Here is a 22,084-nt window from a genome sequence, read left to right on the forward strand (position 1 = left end):
TGGCTGCTCTAGGGATTACAATTAGCATTTTAATTTCCAAAAAAACTACTTTGAATTAATACTAACTTAATTTCAGTAATCTACAAAATCTTTACTTCAATATATCTCCATTCCCTCCCCGCTTCTTTGTGCCAATATGGTTATGCAAATTTCATCTTTGTACAGCTATCAGTACAGTTTTATAATTTTTGCTTTATGCAGTTGATTTTAAAAAGAGAAAGTTAAATCAGAAAAAGAGAAGAGTTGGAAACAAAAATATGTTTATACTGCCTTTTATAATTATCCATTTAGTAACCTTTACTGGTGCTTTTTATTTTTTCATGTGGATTCAAGTTACTGTCTAATGTCCTCTCATTTCAGCCTGAAGGGCTCCCTTTTGTATTTCTGATAAGCTCTACTAGCGGTGAGTGCCCTCAGTTTTTGTTTATCTGGAAATATCTTAACATCTTTATTTTTGAAGTAGAGGTTTGTTGTGTAGAGAATTCTTGATTGAGAATCTTTTGACACATTGAAGTTGTTGTCCCACTGTCTTCCTGCCTTCATGATTTCTAATAAGAAGTTAGCTGTCAATCTTATTGACGATCTCTTGGACACAATATAGGTTGTTTTCCTCTTGCTGTTTTCAAGGTTTTCTTTTTGTCTTTGACTTTCACCCTCTCGACTATAATGTGTCTAGGTGTGAATCTCTTTGAGTTTTTCTAGTTGGGGTTTGTTAAGCTTCTTGGGATATGTACGCTAGTGGTTTTCGCCACACTTGGGAAATTTTTAGTCATTACCCCAAATATTTTTTATTTCTCTTTATGTTTCTTTTCTTCTTCAGGAATACTCATTATATATATGTTGGTATGCTTGATGATATCCCACAGGTCTCTGAGGCTCTGTTTATTTTTCTTCCGTCTGTTTTTACTCTGTTCCTCAGATAGATAATCTTTACTGACTTATCTTCGACTTTGCCGCTTCTTTCTTTTGACAGCTCAAATTTGCTATCAATCCCCTTTAGTGAATTTTTCATTTCAGTTGTTGTATTTCTCCACTCTAGGATTTCTACTTGGCTTTTTTGGGGTAGTTTCTATTTCTTTGTTGATATTCTCTATTTGGTGAGATATTGCTGTCATCCTTTTCTTGAATTCTTTAGGCCTGGTATTCTTTCATTCTTTGAACATATTTTTAATAGGTGATTTGAAGTCTTTGTCTACTAAACTTGACATCTGTGTGCCCTAAGGGATATTTTCTGATGGCTGTTTGTTTAACTGTATATGTGGCATACTTTTCTGTTTCTTTGCATGTCTTGTTAATTACTGATGAAACTGAACTTTTTTTTTTTTTTGAGATGGAGTCTTGCTGTGTTGCCCAGGCTGGAGTGCAGTGGTGTGATCTCGGCTCACTGCAATCTCTGCCTCCCGGGTTCACACCATTCTCCTGCCTCAGCCTCCCAAGTAGCTGGGACTACAGGTGCTCACTAAGTTTTTGTATTTTTAGTAGAGAAGGGGTTTCACCATGTTAGCCAGGATGGTCTCCATCTCCTGACCTCGTGATCTGCCCACCTTGGCCTCCCAAAGTGCTGGGATTATGGGCTTGAGCCACCACGCCCGACCAAAACGGAACATTTTTGATAGCGCCATGGCTTGGTTATAGTTTGTCTTCGTCAAAACTCTTGCTGAAATTTGATCCCCAATGTGGCAGTGTTGAGAGGTGGGCCTAGTGGGAGATGTTTGGGTCATGAGGGTGGATTCCTCATGAATATATTCATACTTTCCCATGGGGGTCAGTGAGTTTTCTGTCTTGTGGGAATCAATTAGTTCCCACGAAAGCATGTCGTTTAAAATAGTCTGATTTCCCTGATTCCTCTCTCTTGCTCCCCTTCCCACCATGTGATCTCTTTGCACATGCTCACTTCCCCCTGGCTTTCTGCCATGAGCTGAAGCAGCCCAAGGTTCTCATCAAATAGAGATGCCCAATCTTGAACTTTCTAGCCACCGAAATCATGAGCCAAATAAACCTGTTTTCTTTTTCCTTTCCCTTTTTTGAGACAAGGTCTTGCTCTGTCACCCAGGATGGAGTGCAGTGGTGCAATCAAAACTCACTGTAACCTTGACCTCCTTGGCTCGTGCAATCCTCCCACCTTAGCCTCCTGAGTAGCTGGGACTACAGATGTGAACCACTATGCCTGGCTAGTATTTTATTTTTTGTAGAGATGGAGTCTCACTATGTTTCCCAGACTGGTCTTGAACTCCTGGGCTTAAGTACTAAACCCACCTCAGTCTCACAAAGTGCTGGGGTTATAGGAATGAGCCACTGGGGCCACTATCTTTTTAAAAATAAGCTACCCACCCAGTCTCAGGCATTCTGTCATAACAATACAAAACAGACTAAGATAGATAGTGTATTGTAACAACATGGTATGAGATACCCTCCTCTGAGGTTTGTTGCTCTTGTTGCTTTTTATGTCATTGTTTTCCTGTTTGCTTATGTGCTTAGTGCCTTTCCTGGACTAATTCTGTAGATTCTATATTCCTTGCAATATGCAAGTCTTGAGTTCTCTGTTAACATTTTAAAGTCTTGAGTTCTCTCTTTCATTTTTAAGTCTGGTTTCCTAGGGTTCAGTCCTAGGTCAGTATAATTTAGTGGTCAGCCAATAATGATTGGTCTGAAGATTTCCCTAAATGCTTTGTCTGTATATCTTTCACCATTTGCCAAGGGGATCTGTATTTGAAGGCACAGCTTCACATTTCAGGCAGTTTATAAGACAGCCTTAACTTTCACTTTTTGCTTGTACAGGGACTCAGGGTCACCCAGAGGTGAATGACTGGGGCCTTCTTCTTTCCAAGGTCTTTCCCAAGCATGCATATGAGTACAGCCTTCTAGATCCCCAGGAATATGTTGGAACTTTTTAAAGTTCCCTGTGGTTTACTAGTTCTCAAGAACTTCCTTTTAAACTTTTATTGTTGTTGGCCAGGCTCTTGCTTGCTGCAACCAGAATCACAGACTTAGGCAGCTGAGATATTGCCATCAGATTGCTATTGTTTTTGGCAATGTCCTGGGGTCAGCTTTGCTGTTGTTGTTGTTATTGTTGTTGTTTTTGTCCATGAGCTGAGTTGTGAATCAAATGAAATAGCCACAACACCTTGGGAATAGAGATTTTCCAGGTAGCTGCTAATTTGGACAAAATATTGAGTGTGCTCTAGGCATGGGGCTTTTAATGGAGCTCCAAAAGAGGTCAGTCATCTCCATTAGCTCCATATCTGCTGGCCTTTCATGGCTACTGGGCCACCAAGCTGAAGAGGGAGAGAGGATGGGAATAGCTTCAAGTTAAAATCCCACAGACACCATTGTCTTATTGAAGTTCAGTATTTTTCTCTTGGATGGATGATTTTCAGTTCCTTCTGTGGCTTTGATATACTTCCAAAGTTCTGAAATGGTTGATTTTAGTTGTTTTGCCAGGATTTTTGTTGTTTTTAAGGGATAATGGCTCACCAAAGTCCTCATTTCACCATTTTAGAAGACAATCTCCCTTGATAGCATTTTAAAAAGAGAAGTACCCCAGTAACATGGGAAATGAATACAGGATGAAGTAATGAAATACGCAAGGTAAAGGGGAGAAACATATCTTACAAAAGTATATTGTTACCTAAATTAGCAATGCCTCTTCCTGCAAAATTTATATATCATAGATAATTCAGAAATACAACCTGAAACCAGAAGCATGGTGGGAAAGGGGAGTGGGAAACTACTGGTAGGAAAGTCTAGAGGGTGATGGGAGTATGCTAATGCACTTGTTCTGTTCAAGGAAGAGTTATTAAGCTTAAGATGCTGTTAAACTTCAGAAGTTGACAAAGGAAAGAATAAACATAATTAAGGGTCATAATGTTAGGGTCAACGATGAGAAGAGTATACACAGAATGTATTATATTCTAAAAAATAAATTTGACATAGTCAATGGAAAGTATAAAATCCAAACATTTCAATGGAAGAAAACAATTTTGAATTATCCCAAAGAAGATGGAAAGCAGTAGAAAGAAAATACAGTAAATAGAAAACACAAAATGAGATAGCAGAAATAAGTCCCAAGATAACATTAATTGACATAAATGTAGGTGAATTAAATGCAGAAATCAAAATAAAGAGACTCTGATTGAATATAAAAACAAAATTCAATAAAATACTGTTAGCAAAAGATAATTTATGCAAAATTAAAAAATGAAAGGTTAAAAAGTCTAGGCACATTAAGAAAAGAAAGAACTCCAAGGTAGCAATTTTAACATCGGAAGAAAAATGAATTTAGGGCAAAAATAACATACAGGACAAATAGAGATGTTATATACTAACAAGGGATAATAAATCAAGAAGAAATAACAATCATAAACATATATGCATCCAACAATGTGGCCTCAAAATGTATATTGGGGAAATAGTTATGAACAATTATATGCAGAGATTTTAGCACAGCTTTTTCAGAATATGAATCAAGAAGATAAGCAAGATAGAATATTTGAATAATATATTTAATAATTTTGAACTAAAACATACACACACAAACATATGCTCTTATACTTAACAAAGGAAAATCCATAAATTACAAAAAATTAATTATGAGGAAATTACATCCTTCAATTATAGTGAAATAAAGTTAGAATTCATTATAAAAGGGGCACTTAAAAATACCACATTTCTGGGAAGAATTAAATATTAACTTTGGGCTAAAGAGGAAATGATGAGGGAAATTATGAAATACTTAGAACCAAATTATAATGTCAAAATGTGTGCTGAATCACAATGTCAAAATTTATACTAAAGCAGTACACAAGAGAATTTAAAATTTGTGACTATGCTTATTAGAAAATAAAAAATACTTAGAACAAAAAGGTAAGTGTGTAACTCAAGAAGTTAAAAAAAAAGAGCACTGGAGTGAACCCACAGAAATGAGAATTAAGGAACTAATAACGATCATGGCAGAAATAAAAAGAGAAAGCAAACACAATGGATAAAATTAGCTAAACCAAAACTAGCCTTTTTTGTGGCGGGGTGCGCGGGGGAACACTAAACACAAACCTGGTAAGAGTAACTGAGCAAAAAGGACTGTGTTCAGCTGAGGATAGCACTTTCTTGCTCATGCTTTTCACCTCATGGTTGCAAGATGGCTGTTGCTCCTGTAAGGAAGGGGAAGAGAAGGAGGTAGAGCCTACATCTGGAAAGCAAAAATCTTTACCAGACATCCTTTGCAGAATTTCTGGTAAGGTGAACATTTTAAGATGCAGAGTATGGTAAGGTGAACATTTTACTTGAACACAATTGCTGCCAGGTACATAACTTGGGTAAAGAAGAGGGGAAATGTATATTAGGTAGGCAAGCAACAGTCTCAAGAACTATACACTGATACATTTGAAAACTTGCATAGAAAAGGATAAATTTCCAGAAAATGTAAAATGTCATATGAAGAAATAGAAAATTACATAAACATTTGTATATAAAGTTTTCTTGGATACAAGAAAAGTGGCTCTGCTGAACTCCAGGCACAAAGTTTTACCATATGTTGAACAGATAAGCCTTATGTTATACAAGTTGTTCCATAAAATAGGAAATAGAAAAAGGAGGGAAAGCTGCTTGATTTATTTTATGAGTCTAGTATAATCAAAATGAGAAAACAGGTTAAGAAAAGTGAAAGAAAAGAAACAGGGTGAATATTAATGCAAAAAATTTTAAATAAAATATTGGCTACCCCAGTCCAACAGTGTATTTTTTAAAACCTAATTTATGAGGATCAAGTTAGAGTTATCTAATAATTCATGTTTACTTAAAAATCAGAAAGTAGGCCAGGCATGGTGGCTCACACCTGTAATCCCAGCACTTTGGGAGGGCAACGTGGGCGGATCATGAGGTCAGGAGATTGGGACCATCCTGGCTAACATGGTGAAACCCCATCTGTACTAAAAACACAAAAAAACTAGCTGGGCGAGGTGGCGGGCGCCTGTAGTCCAGCTACTCTGGAGGCTGAGGCAGGAGAATGGCGTGAACCCGGGAGACGGAGCTTGCAGTGAGCTGAGATGGCATCACTGCACTCCAACCTGGGCGACAGAGTGAGACTCCATCTCAAAAAAAATAAAATAATAAAGTTTCGAATAAATGGAAATACATACTATATTCATGGATAAATGGCTTAACAATGTAAGGATGCCAAATCCCTCTAAATTAATATACAAATTCAATGCAGTTCCAATAAAATTTCCAGAATTTTTTTGGGGGAAAGTGAAACAGTTACTGTAAGATTTATAAGGGAGAATAAAGCCTAAAAAAAGAAGAGTAAAGAGGCTCACCTTACCAAATACTGAGACATTACAGAGCCAAGTGCTACTGTGTCCTAACAAGCAGAAAGCTGAAAAAACTAGAAAATCAACAACTCTTCTTAGATTTGTGAGACAAGCGATGTCATAGTATAAACCAGTGCCCCCAAGATTGGAGAGACAGACAGGTGGATACAGAGAATCAAAACATACTGAAGCAGAAATTCACAAGTAGAAACCAGCATTGTACTTGATGAGTTGCTGGAGGCTTGGCATGGACAAGTCTGAGAGATAAATATTCCAAGGGGACCCACGCATAAGGGGGTCCCTATACTCTTGTGAATTTTACCTCCTGGATCTCTACTAGGTTCTCACAGTGAATAATGTGAGAAAAATTCCCTCATGCTTCCATCCTGGGGATGGGAAAAGAAGCTATTTGGAAATACCAACGCATTCCCTTCTTTTCAACAAAGCCTTCCTCTAGGAGAAACTATTTAACCAGAGTCTGACCTGCTGGGATTTTATCAGAGCCTAATTAACTTAGGGGAAGGAAAATATCCAATTCCAACCAGCTGTAGCCTTCCACATGGAGGAAAGGAAATACTCAACTCTAATTTCCTCTAACCTTCCATGCGGGAGAAGGAAAATTCCCAATTCCAGCTCACTCTAACCATCTTAGCTTACCTATGGGGAGAGGGGAACAATTGAGAAGCATGTGTGAAGTTCACAGTCCAGGGGCAGGTTTACTAAAAGACTGAGGCCTACTCATAGGACTATAGAATGCTTTTCTTCCCCCACACCTTACCACCACATTACTAAAGGCTTATGAACAGAAGTTCCTTTTACCCAGTAGGTTATGTCTGGGGAAAACAAATTACAAGGCATACTAAAAGGCAAAAACAAAACAGAGACAGAGAAAGCATCAGAATCTGACTCATATGACAGGGATGTTGGAATTATCAGATCAAGAATTTAACCCAACTATAATTAATATGCTAAGGGCTCTAATGAATAAAGCAGATAGCATGCAAGAACAGATTGGCAATTTAAACAAAGAGAGAGAATTTCAAAGAAAGAACCGAAAAGATACACTAGGGATCAAAAACACTGTAACAGAAATAAAGACCACCCAGATAGGCTAATTAGTAGACTGGACACAGCTGAGGAAAGAACCTCTGAGCTTGAGGATATCTCAAAAGAAACTTCCAAAACTAGAAAGCAAAGTGCAAGGCCGGCTGCAGTGGCTCATGCCTGTAATCCCAGCACTTTGGGAGGCTGAGGTGGGTGGATCACAAGGTCAGGAGTTCTAGACCAGCCTGGCCAAGATGGTGAAACCTTGTTTCTACTAAAAATACAAAAATTAGTCGGGTGTTGTGGTGGGTTCCTGTAATCCCAGCTACTCGGGAGGCTGAGGCAGGAGAATCACTTGAACCTGGGCAGCAGAGGTTGCAGTGAGCTGAGACTGCACCACTGCACTCCAGCCTGGGTGAAAGAGTGAGACTCCATCTCGAAAAAGAAAAAAAAAGCAAAGTGCAAAGAGACTAAAAAAAGAAAAACCGAACACAGCATCCAAAGACTGTGGGATAGCTACAAAAGCTATTCACATAAATACATGTAATGAGAACACAGGAGGAGAAGAATAAAGGAAAAGAACAGAGGAAACATGAAACCTTTTAAAGGCTAAATGATATTCCTCTGTATGTATATACCACACTTTTTATCCATTCATCTGTTGATAGGCACTTGGTTACTTCCACATTTTGGCTACTGTGGCAAGGTGGGACAGCTAGTGTCATGGGGAAAGACATTCAGATCCCTCTTAGGACTTGCGGTAAAAATGATGGGTCTCTGGTGGGATCCATTCCCAACTCTCTTACCTCCTTTCAGGTAGGTTCATTGATAGTTCTCTTGAACTATCCAATCATAGTTCTCTTACCTAATTCACCTCCCCAAGGGCAAGCTTCTCACTATTCTCTAATCGACATTTAGAAAACAAGCCAGTACAACCTTGGAGAAGAGGGGATTTAGCCAAAAGCAGGTGCTATATTCTCTCCTTCTTGGAAGTGTCATCTCTTTTCTGGGCAAAGAGCACACAGATTTTGATGTAATTTGCCAAGAACAATAGGAAGAAACACTGTTTCTAGATGCTACATGCTTCCCGAAAGAGGAAAATTGTAACATATTGATATGATAGTGGAGGGTCTTGGAATTTTCTTGGAGGCTTCCCATGACAAATCTTCTCATCTTTTCCACGGTGACAGAGATCCAGTAAGTGCCTGGTGAGATAGGACTTATTTGTAAATCCTTGCAAGGCTCTCTCTGCAGGCCCTGGAATATACACTGATGAGATTTGGGCAGCCAGGCTTGGAAGGCGATGGGGCTGAGGCACAGGAGGTGAGGGTCTGTGAAACTGGTTTTATTATTGTGGACCTCAGGTGGTCCTTCGTCTGCCCTAGGAAACTCAAGAAGTACATGCAACTGTTTATCCCGTTTCTTCACAATTACCTGATCAAGACGAAAGTAGCATCAGGGTCGTCCATGTCCTCAGGAAAGGCTGCCAGGGGCTGTCTGGGCTGGCCAGGCTGATCTGCCAATTTCACTGGAAGGCTTTGCAGCCGTTCCCTTTTCCCAGAGCCTGGATTCGCCTCCTGTCTCTCACAAAGCTAGCTCAGCAACAGCACCTGATTCTGGTTTTCTGCAATTCCAAGCTCCAAGAACTAAAGGGTCTTCAGGTTGCCGGCCTCATCCTGAGCCGCGGCTTTGGGAAGGGCATAGGGACCCGGTTTGCCCAAGGAAGAGGGACGCTAGTTTTCCCATGTGTTTGGCGCCCCCTGGTGGAGAACTCTGGAACCCCGGGTCGAATCTTCTCCCTTCCTGTCCTGGTTTGCCTTCAGAAGCTCTCTTCAGTCCCGGCTTACAGCCGTACCACCCCCGTGTGGAGGCAGAAAATAGCTTTCCAGGCCCGAGAGCGTGGTTCGCCCCTTGCAAAGGGCAGAGGGGATGCAAGTGTCCAAAACTGCAGCCTAAGGGGGTCGACATGAACAAAGCTGAAGAGAACGTTGAGTGCCAGTAGCAAGTTGCCCCTGCCCTGAAGATGCCTACCCAGACCTCCGCCTTCCGCAGTAGCCCCCCATGCTGCAGCCCTCGACCACAGACATCAAGTTCCAATCACCACAGATTGCCCCCTTTGGCTCATCCCACCACTCCCTAGACCCTGGCTTTGAGGGCAGATAGGTTAGCCTATAGGGCTGGTGTCTTGGGCTCAATGTGGCCCCTCTGCACACAGACCAGGAACTTGCTGCCAGATTCTGGGGAAGGAGATGAACATTCATTCCAGGCCCCAGCATCTCCCGGGTTCCAGAATGCTGTGCTATTCTGCAGGGTGAGAAGGGCCGGCGTGACCTTGGCCCAAAGGAGGGAACCACGTCAAGGCCGAGAGGCACAAACTTAGAAGGTCATAGAGGCCAAGGCCCTCATTTTTCAGACACGGGAGCTGAGACCCAGTGGGGTAAGTGACTTGCCCAGGGGTCATATTTTAAGTTTTACTTCTGTAGCTGATGACAACTGTCTTAGTCCGTTTTCTGGTGCTTACAGTGGAATACCTGAAACTGGGTAATTAAGAAAGAAAAAGGATTTAGTTCTTAAAGTTATGGAGGCTGAGAAGTCCAAGGTGAAGGGGGCACATCTGGTGAGGGCCTTCAGGCTGGGAAGGACTCTCGGCAGAGTCCCAAAGTGTTGCAGGGCCTCACATGGCGAGGGGGCTAAGCATGCTAGCTCAGGTCTCTCTCTTTATAAAGCCACCTGCCCCACTCCTATAATACGCCATTAATTCATTAACCCATTCACTTATCCATGATGGCAGCACCCTCATGAACCAATCACCTCTTAAAGGTCCTACCTCTCAATACTGCCACATGGAGGATTAAATTTCAACATGAGTTTCGGAGGGGACAAATATTCAAACCATAGCAACACCTCGCCAGTCACATTTCTATCAGGGACCACAGGCTCCCAGGATTGGAAAGAACTTCAGTCCAGTGGAGCCTCATGTCTCCAGGCCATTTGACAGCCAGGCTTGCAAAAAGATAAAGGTTTCATGAACACGGCTGTAGAAAGCCACTGGATGCCAAGCATGCCTTCTGCTTTGCTCCATGTCACAGGCGTCACCAAGTGGCAGGACTTCTGGTCTCAGTGACAGGCAGCAATTTTAGAAGGAAGCTAGCAGATGAGGAGTTTTTGCTGTATTGTCTATAATTCTTTTATTTATTTATTTATTTGAGTCTCGCTATGTCACCCAGGCTGCCAGGCTGGAGTGCAGTGGCCGGATCTCGGCTCCCTGCAAGCTCAGCCTCCCGGGTTCACGCCATTCTCCTGCCTCAGCCTCCTGAGTAGCTGGGACTACAGGTGCCCGCCACCACACTGGCTAAGTTTTTTTTTTTTTTTTTTTGTATTTTTAGTAGAGACGGGGTTTCACTGTTAGCCAGGATGGTCTCCATCTCCTGACCTCGTGATTCGCCAGCCTCAGCCTCCCAAAGTGCTGGGATTACAGGCGTGAGCCACTGCGCCCGGCCTGTATTGTCTATAAGTTTTACGATCTGTACTTTGGTTTCAGGTTTTGGACGGATGGCTTCATGGGCTCCCGGGCTCTGCCATTTCTGTGGAATTTCCCCTCATCACCTGGGTTCAAAATTACAAAATCATCCTCAATCCTTGATACTCCTTCTTGGATGATCCCCGGCCCTGTTATCCAATCAACACCCAAGGGCTGTCTTGTTGATTCCACTTCTGAAATTCCAATACCTGTGCTATGTTGTCATTTGATTCTCATACCTTGTGGGATGCAGCCTCTTCTCGCCTGGAAAATTGGGGTGATCTGTCCAAAACAAATGTCTCAGCACCCATAATCTCCATTAACTCAGACTCATTGTTCACTTCGCAACAGGCAAGAGTTATAAAAGCTTTCAGTCCTCTCCACTGGCTGGTCAAATCTTCTCTTCTAGAGGCCCCATAGTCTTCAGAGGAAGAACGGTGGATTTCTAGCAGCCAGATCTGGGTTCAAGCTACGGTTCTACCATTTAATAGTTGCGACCATGGGTAACCGAGTCAGTTAACCTTTCGCAGCTTCCCCACTGTAAACTGAGATTCATATGAGAATTACGAGTATTGCTGTGTGCAGGTGTGAGGCCTGGAGAGCAGAAGCAAATTTCGGCCAGTGTGAGTTCTGTTTCCCTTAGATTGAGGCTTAGGAGGTTTACAATCCGTTCCAACACATCTTTCCAACTTTATTTTCCATGAATCTCCTATGAAATCTACGCACGTATCTGATGTGTTATCTCTACTGTGCCCCTACCCCCGATCATTGCTCCCCTGCTCGGAAGAGCCTCTTCACGTGCCTGAGTTGGCTGAACGTAGCAGCTGATGGACTCTGTGGTCAGAGAGACCTAGTTCTAAATTTTAACCTTTCTGAACCATAGTCACTTCACCTGTAAAATGAGGCCGTACTAATATCTTATTTCATAAATTTGATGCTCTGACTTAATGAGATAAGCTTTATCCCACTCTTATTAGCACGATGCACAAGATTCCTGCTAGTCTGGGTGTGGGAGCCCAGATTTGTCCCTGGCATCAACTCTATTGGGTTGAAAAGATCATCCAGAATACTACAAATGGCATTTTTCAAAGGGTCTTCCAGGGAACACTAGTTCTGAAAGACTGTGATTAGTGTTACATGGGAAGAAGCCTGTGACACCAAATAAGGGGAATTATAGGTCAAAGAGAGAGAAACAGGTTTGTTGACTGCAGGCTTTTGAGAGTCTTTAATTGCTAACAGGCATCACAAGTTTCTACAGGGTGACAATAATTAACGTCATTTTCCACAGTTGTTTGACCACAGACAGAATCCTTATGTAATGCTCTCCCCAGCCCTCCACACCACTAGGATTGCATGTTCTACAAAACTCACTTGGGAAATAATGGTCTAAGTATACCTTAGCGTAATGGTTAATGGCTCAGTCAATATTTAATTTCCTCTTAGCTGGAACCAAGACACGTCAGAGTGTCAAACTCAATATCTTTAACAGCTCCAAGATCAAGAGCTAAGAATTGTATTTACTTTTGATTCTCTGAAGCTTAACTGACCTACTGGTAAAGTAGGTGATAGAGTGAAAGTCACAGCTTGAAGTCTAAGACTTTATGACCCAGTGCTTCCTTCACATGCAGGCTTATTTCATAAACTCCATGAGGGTCTTTTCGGAAGGTCCCTGCACTCAGCTGTCCCGTCTGCCCAGAGAGAAACGCTCACTATTTGAACTTCTCACTTGACATTTACCTTGTCCTGTCCCATTCTGTTTGTGGACACGCTTTTGCGGTTAGGTCTTTCCTTCTAAATTGTCAGTATCGTTCCCAGGCAGGCTTTGTCATAGAAGCAAAGTGTAGTTCAAGGTTTCACGTCTGCACAAATAGACAGGGTGGGTAGCATCGGCCTCATATCCAAGGCAGAGAGTCCGTTGAGTGTTACTCTGACTGGACAGGGTAGTTCACATGCGCATCGCCAAACAATGATTGTGACCCTGGGAACAAAATGTGCAGAATGGCATAAAGACATAGGGAGGTGACATTAGTTACCCCGGGAAGATGTGGGAGGCATCCGGTCACGTCATGCAGGAGGGAGTGGTAGACGCATTCCTAAGACTCACCCAGCATCCTGAAGGATCACAGCCTTGCTCAGTACATACTTATGAAGGGAGGGCGACCTGAAGAATTGAGCCCAGGGCCTTCACTCTGAACCCACTTCCTTCTGTCACAGCCTCTGACTCTGCAACACCTCACCCCGGGGTGCCGCCGGCACAAAGACAGAAGCCTGCAGGGCTGAACAAGGAGAAGCAGCAAAGTGAAGAGAATTTGGGAAGCTCGTGATAGCAAAATCACAGGTCGTGGAGTAAAGCGAAGACGAAATTAGAAAGGAGGTTTCCTAATTTGGGCCATTGGGAAGATTTTTTTTTTTTTGAGACGGATTCTCGCTCTGTCGCCCAGGCTGGAGTGCAGTGGTACGATCTTGGCTCACTGCAAGCTCCGCCTCCCAGGTTTACGCCATTCTCCTGCCTCAGCCTCCCGAGTAGCTGGGACTACAGGTGCCTGCCACCACGCCCAGCTAATTTTTTGTACTTCCACATTTTTACAAACTTTGAAAGTAGTCAATGGTCTCAGCGTTTTCCTACAAAGGCCATATCCCCATGCACACATTAGAATTCTCAAAGCGTCTTTCTCCAAAAGCATTGCTAATAAAAAATGTAAAAAAAAAAGAATTCTTAAAGGGACCTCTAGAGATCATCTGGCTTGATTCAGTATCTTTAGGCTTGTGAGTATGTTAAATTATCCAAGACACGAAGTTATCAAGACTTTTCGTTTTATTCTGGTTCCACCCCCCGCCCCCCATTAAAGTATTCTAGAAACAAAGACCACTGCTCTGAAGCATTTACTATTCTGATAGGTAGTCACCTGAGCTTGTTTTTATTCTTGCGTACTTCTATGCTGCGGATTAATTTTCAAAAGCACAGCACAGAGAAAGGATGCTCAGCATCATTAGTTATGAGGGACATGTGAATTAAAATCACAATGAGATACAGTCTGCCCTTTGCATCTGTGTGCTCTGTACCTGCTGATTCAACCAACCATGGATCAAAAGTAATCCAAACAACAACAACAAAGAGAATACAAATGCAAAAGTAGGGAATAACAACTATTTACATAGCATTTACATTATATTAGTTATTATAAATAATCTAGAAATGAAGTGTATGGAATGATATGCAGAAGTTATATGCAAATAGTATGCCATTATATACAAGGCACTTGAGCATCCTTGGATTTTGGTATCTGTTGGGGGAGGGGTCTTGGAACCAATTCCCCAAGGATACCAAGACACAACTCTACTACTACATGCCTGTTAGAATGGCTAAAATTAAAGAGATCAATTTTACAGAGTGTCGGTGAGGTTGTAGAGAAGCTGGAACTCTCATGCCCTGCTGGTGGGAATGTAAAATGGCACAACCACTTTGGGAAACTATTAGCAGTTCTTTAAAAGTTAAACATATGTCTACCATTTGATTTGGTATTTACCCAAGAGAAATGAAAGTGTGTGTTCACACAAAAACTTAGACATGAATATTCATAAAAAGTTTTATTTGTAATCATCAAAAACTGAAACCAATAACATCTTTGGAATTGAAATGTATTGTAATATAATACAATACAAATGAATGGATAAATCGTGGTATATCCATGCAATGGAATACTACTCAGTAATAAAAAGGAAGAAGCTATTAATACACTTAAGATCATTGCTGATTTTCAAATTAATTATCCTGTGTAATAAAGAATTTGGCCTTTGTCCCCACTTCCTGGGAGATGGGCTCTAAATCCTTGGAATTTTCCAAGTCAAAGAGTGTCTTTGTTATTGGTGGTTGGCCCATCAACCACACTTGAGTTTATGCTAATCAGGTGACTCATGATGGGACCTTACATAATTTATGCTAATGGAATGACTCAGGATGGGGGTTGGCCATACCAGAAAAACCAACCATGGATTTAGAAGGTTGGGGTTTTGAGCTTTTGATATAGGCCTGACTTCTGGGGAGAGGAGAAGGGCTGAAGATTGAGTTACAGGCCAGTGATCCAATGAGTCACGCCTATGTGATGAAACCCCTAATAAAAACAATGGCTATCGAAGTTTGGGTGAATCAGACTGCTTGGCTACACTCTGTCTTGTCTCACATCAGTGTGCTGGAAGGGTCCTTTGTCCTGACTCCACAAGGAGAAGACACAGAAGCTTCATGTTTGGGATCCTCCCAGTCCTTGCCCTGTGCATCTCTTCTTTTGGCTGGTTCTGATGTGTAACCTTTGGCTATAATAAAACTGTAATAGTAAGTGTCATTCTTTCCTGGGTCTTGTGGGGTTTTCTAGTGAATTATCAAACCTGAGAGGGGAGTGGGAAGCCCTCAAACTTGTGACTGCATCTGAAGTGAGGGCAGTCTTGAGCCCTTAATCTTGAGTCTAGCTCCTGGTCATTGGTGTCAGAAGTCATTGCAATTATGCTGAGTGAAAAAAGTCAGAATAAAAGGGGACATACTATAGTCTTTAAAAATGCAAATTAACACATGGTGACAGAAAGTAGATCAGTGGTTGCCCAGGTCCAAAGTGGAGCAGGCTAGGGAGGAGGGATTATAAAGGGGCAGGAGGCATGTCACAAGTGTTTGATTGTGTGCAGTTTTTTATATGTTGATAACTCAATAAAGCTACTTAAAAAAAAAAAAAAGCTCAGTGTGGCCTCTTACGACCCTTACCAGAGCCCTCCATGTCTTATCCAAAGTCTACTGGATCAAGGCCTTCCCTGACCTGGTCCCGTCTCTCTTTCCAGCCTTGCATTTAAGCACCATCCTACACAAATCCTTCGCTTTAGCCAAACTGTATTTCTTGCTACTCTCCAAGTATTCTTCATGCTTTTTTTCACCTCTGCAGCTTTGTTTATATAGTCATAGAATGCCCTCTCCTAGGTTACCACCCTCACTTTACCTGTTAACAGTTTACAGGTTACCACCCTCACTTTACCTGTTAAAAGTTTACCTGTCCTAGGCGGGGTGTTCACTCCTGTAATCCCAGCACTTTGGGAGGCCGAGGCAGGTGGATCACGATGTCAGGAGATCAAGACCATCCTAGCTAACACAGTGAAACCCCATCTCTACTAAAAATACAGAAAATTACCTGGGTGTGGTGGCAGGCGCCCGTAGTCCCAGCTACTCAGGAGGCTGAGGCAGGAGAATGACATGAACCCAGGAGGTGGAGGTTGCAGTGAACCGAGATCGCGCCACTGCACTCCAGCCTGGGCGACAGAGCGAGACTCCGTCTCAAAAAATAAACAAACAAATAAATAAATAAATAAAATTTAGCTATCCTTGAAGACTTAGACTTAAATATAATCTCCACAAAACCTTATTTGAGTTCTTGAGTCAGAAATGATCTCTTTCTTAAACTCTAGTAATACTTTTTCTGTGGCATCTCCCACACTGTCCTGTGCTTCCGTGTGTGTGTTTGTGTGTTTGTGTGTGTGTTTGTGTGTGTGTGTAAGTAAATCTTCTAGTTAGACTGTTAGCTTCTTGAGGGTATGGACTGTGCATTTCATTCATCCTTGAATTCCCCATGGCAAGTAGCACGACGTTTTTTTTTCCCTTTGGAAAAAGGGGCTTCATTCATTAAAGAAAACATGAAGTCAAACATTAACTAAATAGCCCTAACTAAATAGCCTCGGCCTCCCATCCTTCCCATAAAATCTTTTAGATCCGTCAGTTGTCACCTCCCTCTGTCTTCAGTCTCCTCCTCTACAGCCCCTCCCCCCCAACTCATTTGCTTCTTTTTCTCCACCTTCTTCCTCTTCTTCAGGCTAAATCACACTTACTTACTTAACTGTTTTCTTATGCCAGTTCCTGTTCCTCATCCTTTTGTTTAAGAGGACTTACACGTGTTTGCCTTTTGGTATTACTGTATGTTCTGTCTAAATAGTAACTATTATCTACTATCCAGTCAATTTCAAGTGATAGCTACCTTAGATCTTAACATTTAATTCCACTCCCAGCCCCGGCTTTCACCTCGATTTCTCCGCCATAGAGCACGGTGATTAAAATCTCAGGCCCAGGAGCCACCAGGCTGGATCTGAATATCAACTCTGCCACTTACTAGCTGCGTGACCTCAGGCAGGTCACTGAACCTTCGGTTCTGCCATCTGAAACGGGAGAGGCTAATAGTGACTACATCCTGTGATCGCTTGATGAGCTAGTATGTGTACACTATGTGCCTTGTTTAGAACAGTGCCTGGCCTAGAGTGACCACTCAATAGTTGTTATTTGCTTCACTGCAAATAGAAACATTTGGCAAAGAAGTGTTGAGACAGACAGAGCTGGAAAGGGTAACCGAGTAGACAGTGCTTGGCTGACCACATCAGAATCACTTGGAGAGTGCTCCAAAAATGCAGATCACTGACCCCCACCTGTGAGATGCTGATGGAACCCAGGAACCTGGCTTTTAGGATATGCTCCTCATACTCAGATGGACAGCCAGGCTGGGGAACTACTGGCACAGAAGACAATGCCCCAGATTTGGAGTAAGGAGATCCAGGATTCTGATGATGTTTCTGCCAGTGACCCAGTGTGTGACTTCTGAGACTCCATGTTCTCATTTGTAAAATGCAGATAACAAATCTGATTTATTCATAGAGTATCTGTTGGGGTCATGTTGCTAAAGTCATTTCTGTGGGGGAAGCTGGCTTACTGGGGTGAAAGGAATACAGACTTTGCAGTAAGCTGGACCTGGCTGTGAGTTCCATCCTGGAGGCCGCTGTAGACGTTGCTAGTTGCCAGTTCTATATCCAGCCCCCTCTTCCTAATGCAACCCTGATTTTGCTTGGTGTGTAACTGTGCCTAGCTGAAAATACTTCCTCCCAGACTTCCTTGCAGCTAGAGTGGCCACTCAGCTGAGGAGTTTCTGGGGGGGCCTTATCTTTCCTTTTTTTTTTTTTTTTTTGGCGGGAGGAGATAGGGTCTTGCTCTGTAACCCAGGCTGGAGTGCACTGGTGCAAACATGACTCACTGCAGCCTTAAACTCCTGGGCTCAAGTGATCTTCCTACTTCAGCCTCCTGAGTAGCTGGGACTACAGGTGCACGCCACCATGTCTAGCTAATGTAATTTTTTTTTTTTTTTTTGTAGAGACAAGGTCTCACCATGTTTCCCAGGCTGGTCTCCAACTCCTGGGCTCAAGCAATCCTCCTGCCTCGGCCTCCCAAAGTGCTGGGATTATAGGCATGAGCCACCCACTGCGCAGCCTATTTTCTTGATACAGACACTTGTTCCTGTTTCTCCCTTTGCCCTATTGTCTTTCCCTTTTCTTCCTGCCTGGAACACGGTTGAAAGGGCTGGAAGAGCAGCAGCCAATCTTGTTCCTATGAGGGTACAAATCTGGGAAGGTAGCCTCAGGCTGAGGAGTCATATATATATATGTATATATATATATATGAGAAATCTCTAATTGTTTAGGGTGGAGGTAATTTTTTTGTTGATTATTTGTACCTTAAAGCTTCTTAGGGCAAAATAAAAAACAAATAAAGGGCCGGGACCTTAAAGCTTCTTAGGGCAAAATAAAAAACAAATAAAGGGCCGGGTGCAGTGGCTCACGCCTGGAATCCCAGCACTTTGGGAGGCTGAGGCGGGCGGATCACGAGGTCAGGAAATCAAGATCATCCTGGTCAACATGGTGACATGGTGAAACCTCATCTTTACTAAAAATACAAAAATACAAAAAAAATAAAATAAAAATAAACACATAGCTGGGCGTGGTGGCACATGCCTGTAATCCCAGTTACTTGGGAGGATGAGGCAGGAGATCACCTGAACCAGGGAGTTGGAGATTGTAGTGAGCCGAGATTGCGCCATTGCTCTCCAGCCTGGTGACAGAGCGAGACCCCATCTCAAAGCAAAGCAAAAAACAAACAAACAAAACCAACAACAAATAAAGATGCTAGAGCCGTGTCTGACCCAGTGGACATTCATATATCTGCTTCCGCCTCTCCAGCTGTGAGACATTTTCTGCAATTGTGCAGTGAGGCTTCTTCTAAATTCAATATCCTATATTTAACTAACGATAAGGTAGAAGAATTGGGCCCTGGGGGCTGGCCTCTGGAATAAAGGGCCCTTTATTCCAGGCCTTTCCCCTGGGGGAGTTTGAGAAGGCAGAAGCACTAGTATGTCACTCCCAAAACCCCACCAAGTGCCTGGGCACAGGTACAGTGTGGAGGACCTATAGCACCTTGACCTATGGAGACGTCTGCACCCCAATAAAACAGATGTTAAAATCTCCATGTGCTTTGTGAGGCAGGGCATGCAAAATGTGAGTTCAAAAGACATGAAATTTCCCTCGCTCTGATGTAAATATAGATGATGATTCTAAGTGGGACACACATTTGTGAGAAGGCAAGAATGAAACCTATTAACCTCCCACTTCCTCCCAACACACATATATTTCCCATTATTTTCTCCCATTGGAAGCACTTGGGTGTGAGTGTGGGCACTTGTAGATCCATGGGAACAGAAAGAAGTTTGTTTTTTTACCCTTCTTTTTTTTTTTTTTTTAGATGGAGTCTCGCTCTGTCGCCAGGCTGGAGTGCAGTGGCGTGATCTCAGCTCACTGCAACCTCCACTTTCAGGGTTCAAGTGATTCTCCTGCCTCAACCTCCCGAGTAGCTGGCACTACAGGCACATTCCACCATGCCCAGCTAATTTTTGTGTCTTTAGTAGAGACAGGGTTTCACCATGTTGGCCAGGGTCTCCATCTCTTGACCTCATGATCTGCCCGCCTTGGCCTCCCAAAGTGCTGGGATTACAGGCAAGAGCCACCACGCCCAGCCCTTCATTACCATTCTTACCTGCCCACAGCATGGCTTTTATAGAAGCAGGCTAATGCCTTTATGACCCCTGGGAATGCCATGATTCATCCAAGTCAGCTGCCCTCTCTGCCAACTGAATCCTGAAGGTCCCCATGGTCTTCCTGGCAGTGACAGTTTGATTTGATCGCTTCAGCCATTGCTGAATTCAACAGCACCCGAGTCAGGACTTTCGCAAACCTTATACATCAACATATAGTGACTACACAGGGAACTTCTAAAAAAGCAAATATATTCTTCCTCCATTATTTAAAAAAGATCGAACGGCAAAAAGTTAAATCTCCTTTTACTTCAAAAGTAAAGAAAATCATGCAATGAGATGATCCTGTTGGGCCTTCAGCATAGACCCACCCTCTCATCCCCGGTTCCCTGCAGTCCAGGGCAGGTTTCTGTCCTCAGCGGGCTGAGTTTTGTTCAGTCCATTCATTCCTTCCTAGATCAGCACACTCTGGATTTCTCAGCCCTTTCAGTCTGAGTGTTCCTCCCTCATGGCCTTCACAAGCCAGTCGCGTTCTGTCCCCTGCTCAGAGTCACTGGTGTCACTCACCTCCATGGACAGCAGCTTCGAGTACTTGATTTTCCGCTCTTGAGGCAGCCTCTGCTGTATGGACAGGAGCAAGGCCAACCAGAGCAACAGGGTCACACAGCAGGCCTGGTAGAGCACAGCCAGGCTGAAGCGCATCACCACGAAGCCCCCCACAAAGCTGCCCAGGCTACAGCCACTCCCGTAAAAGTGGCCTCGGAACAAGGCACTCAGAGCCCTCTCCATGCGGGGAGTGGCCAGGTCCTCCACTGAGGCCGCCACAGCCCACCACAGAGCCCCGTTGCTAATGGCACTCAAGATCTGAACGGGGAGGACAGACCACCAGCTCCAGAGGAAAGAGTAGTAGAGCAGCTGCCCAGCGAGGCAGCACAGCCCCAGCCCCACCAGGCCCGTCCTGGACAGTTTCCTAAGCAATGTAGTTTTGAACAGATGAAGCAGAATTTCCCCCAGCAAGCTGAGAGCGACCGAGAAACCCATGACCAGCTCGCCACTCCCATGGTCCATCATGTGCCAGAACAGAAAGTTCTGGACAGTACTGACGATGGCTCCTGTCAAAACAACGGTGAAGGCGAGGAGAATGAGGCGGGGGTCGCCCCTGACAATAGACAGTGCTTTGACGCTTTTGTAGCTGGGCTCCCACTGCTGACAGCTGGGAATGGGAAAGGCAATGCTCACCAGTAAGGCCAGGGTGCTGACCACCGAGTACCCATAGAAGTGAACCACACCCCGGGGGCCGCTGTTCATCAGGAAGCAGTCCAGCTGCCGCACCAAGGCTGCGATGCCACACACACCTGCCAACATGCCCAGCAACCTCCAGACCCCCAGGCTTCTGTATCGGTCAATGGCATCCACAAAATCCAGATACTCATAAAGGCTGTCATCAGCCACCTGCTCCAGAGGCGCTGCCAGCAGCTCCCAGAACGCCATGGATCCTAAGGAGAGGATGAAAGTCCACCGCAACCCATCCAAGGACAGGTCAAAAGTCCAGACTTTCCCCCTGGTCCTTGACAAATTGGCTGGATTTCCGGGCCCTTTCCCCGCAGGAAGCAAGGGGAGGGCTGTCTTGACCACCTCAAAAGTAACTTCCCAGGGATGACCTTTCAGCCCCGAAGTGACAGGATGGAGGAGAACTTGGGATGTGGTCCTAGCTCCTTCAACGGAGGGCGCTACGTAGTCGTGTGGATCACGGAAAGTTTCTCGGTCACTTTCACCAGGTGGGTTTCTGAAGCCAGGCATTTCCACCTCTGCAGTCCTGTTGGCTGGGTGCCTGGAGGCAGGCTCTTGGGCCGAGGTGATGTTCACAAGTAGTGTGACCCCCGGGGGTGCGTCTGTGCTGGTCACGCCGCTGCTTCCATTACAAGGGAGGTGCATCCGATTTTTGTGCGCCCCTGGGATCAGGACCATCAGCAGGCTGGCCCCCACCGAGCTGAGCAGGGAGCCGATCAGAAGCACTCTCCGTTTCCGGTAGCTTTTGGCCAGGAAGGCACAGACCGGAGCCCAGAAGGCAGCGATTAAGTGCTTGGTTCCCATTAGGATGCCCACCCAGGGCGCGGCCAAGCCCAGCTGCCTCAGGTAGAGAGTCAGGAACGGGGTCACGCAGGCTTCCCGGACCCCGCACACCAGGTGGAAGAGCTTGGCCACCCCCAGCGCCCTGCTGATGTCCCACCGGGGGTTGGCGCTCATGGCTGCCGGGCTCTGTCAGGCCTGGGCCGACGCAGGGCAGAGCTGGGCGCAGGGAGGGCGCGGCCCCATGTCCCCCGGGAGGGAGGCTCGGGGGC

The 22,084-nt window shown here is 44.1% G+C and overlaps 1 protein-coding gene across 1 annotated transcript; it reads right to left on the minus strand.

The window, feature by feature from the left end:
• Positions 1 to 19,974: 19,974 nt before the first annotated feature.
• On the minus strand, positions 19,975 to 22,077 carry MFSD6L (major facilitator superfamily domain containing 6-like). Its single transcript, XM_011958608.1, has one exon. It carries the CDS (start codon positions 21,987 to 21,989, stop codon positions 20,229 to 20,231), a length of 1,761 nt encoding a protein of 586 aa, XP_011813998.1. The 5' UTR covers positions 21,990 to 22,077; the 3' UTR covers positions 19,975 to 20,228.
• Positions 22,078 to 22,084: the final 7 nt, after the last annotated feature.

This window comes from Colobus angolensis, unplaced genomic scaffold (genome assembly GCF_000951035.1).
Source record: "Colobus angolensis palliatus isolate OR3802 unplaced genomic scaffold, Cang.pa_1.0 Scaffold47, whole genome shotgun sequence".
NCBI lineage: Eukaryota > Metazoa > Chordata > Mammalia > Primates > Cercopithecidae > Colobus > Colobus angolensis.

What these genes read in the sequence shown, in the direction of transcription:
- MFSD6L (XM_011958608.1), bottom strand. Translation starts at nt 21,989, where the DNA reads ATGAGCGCCAACCCCCGGTGGGACATCAGCAGGGCGCTGGGGGTGGCC.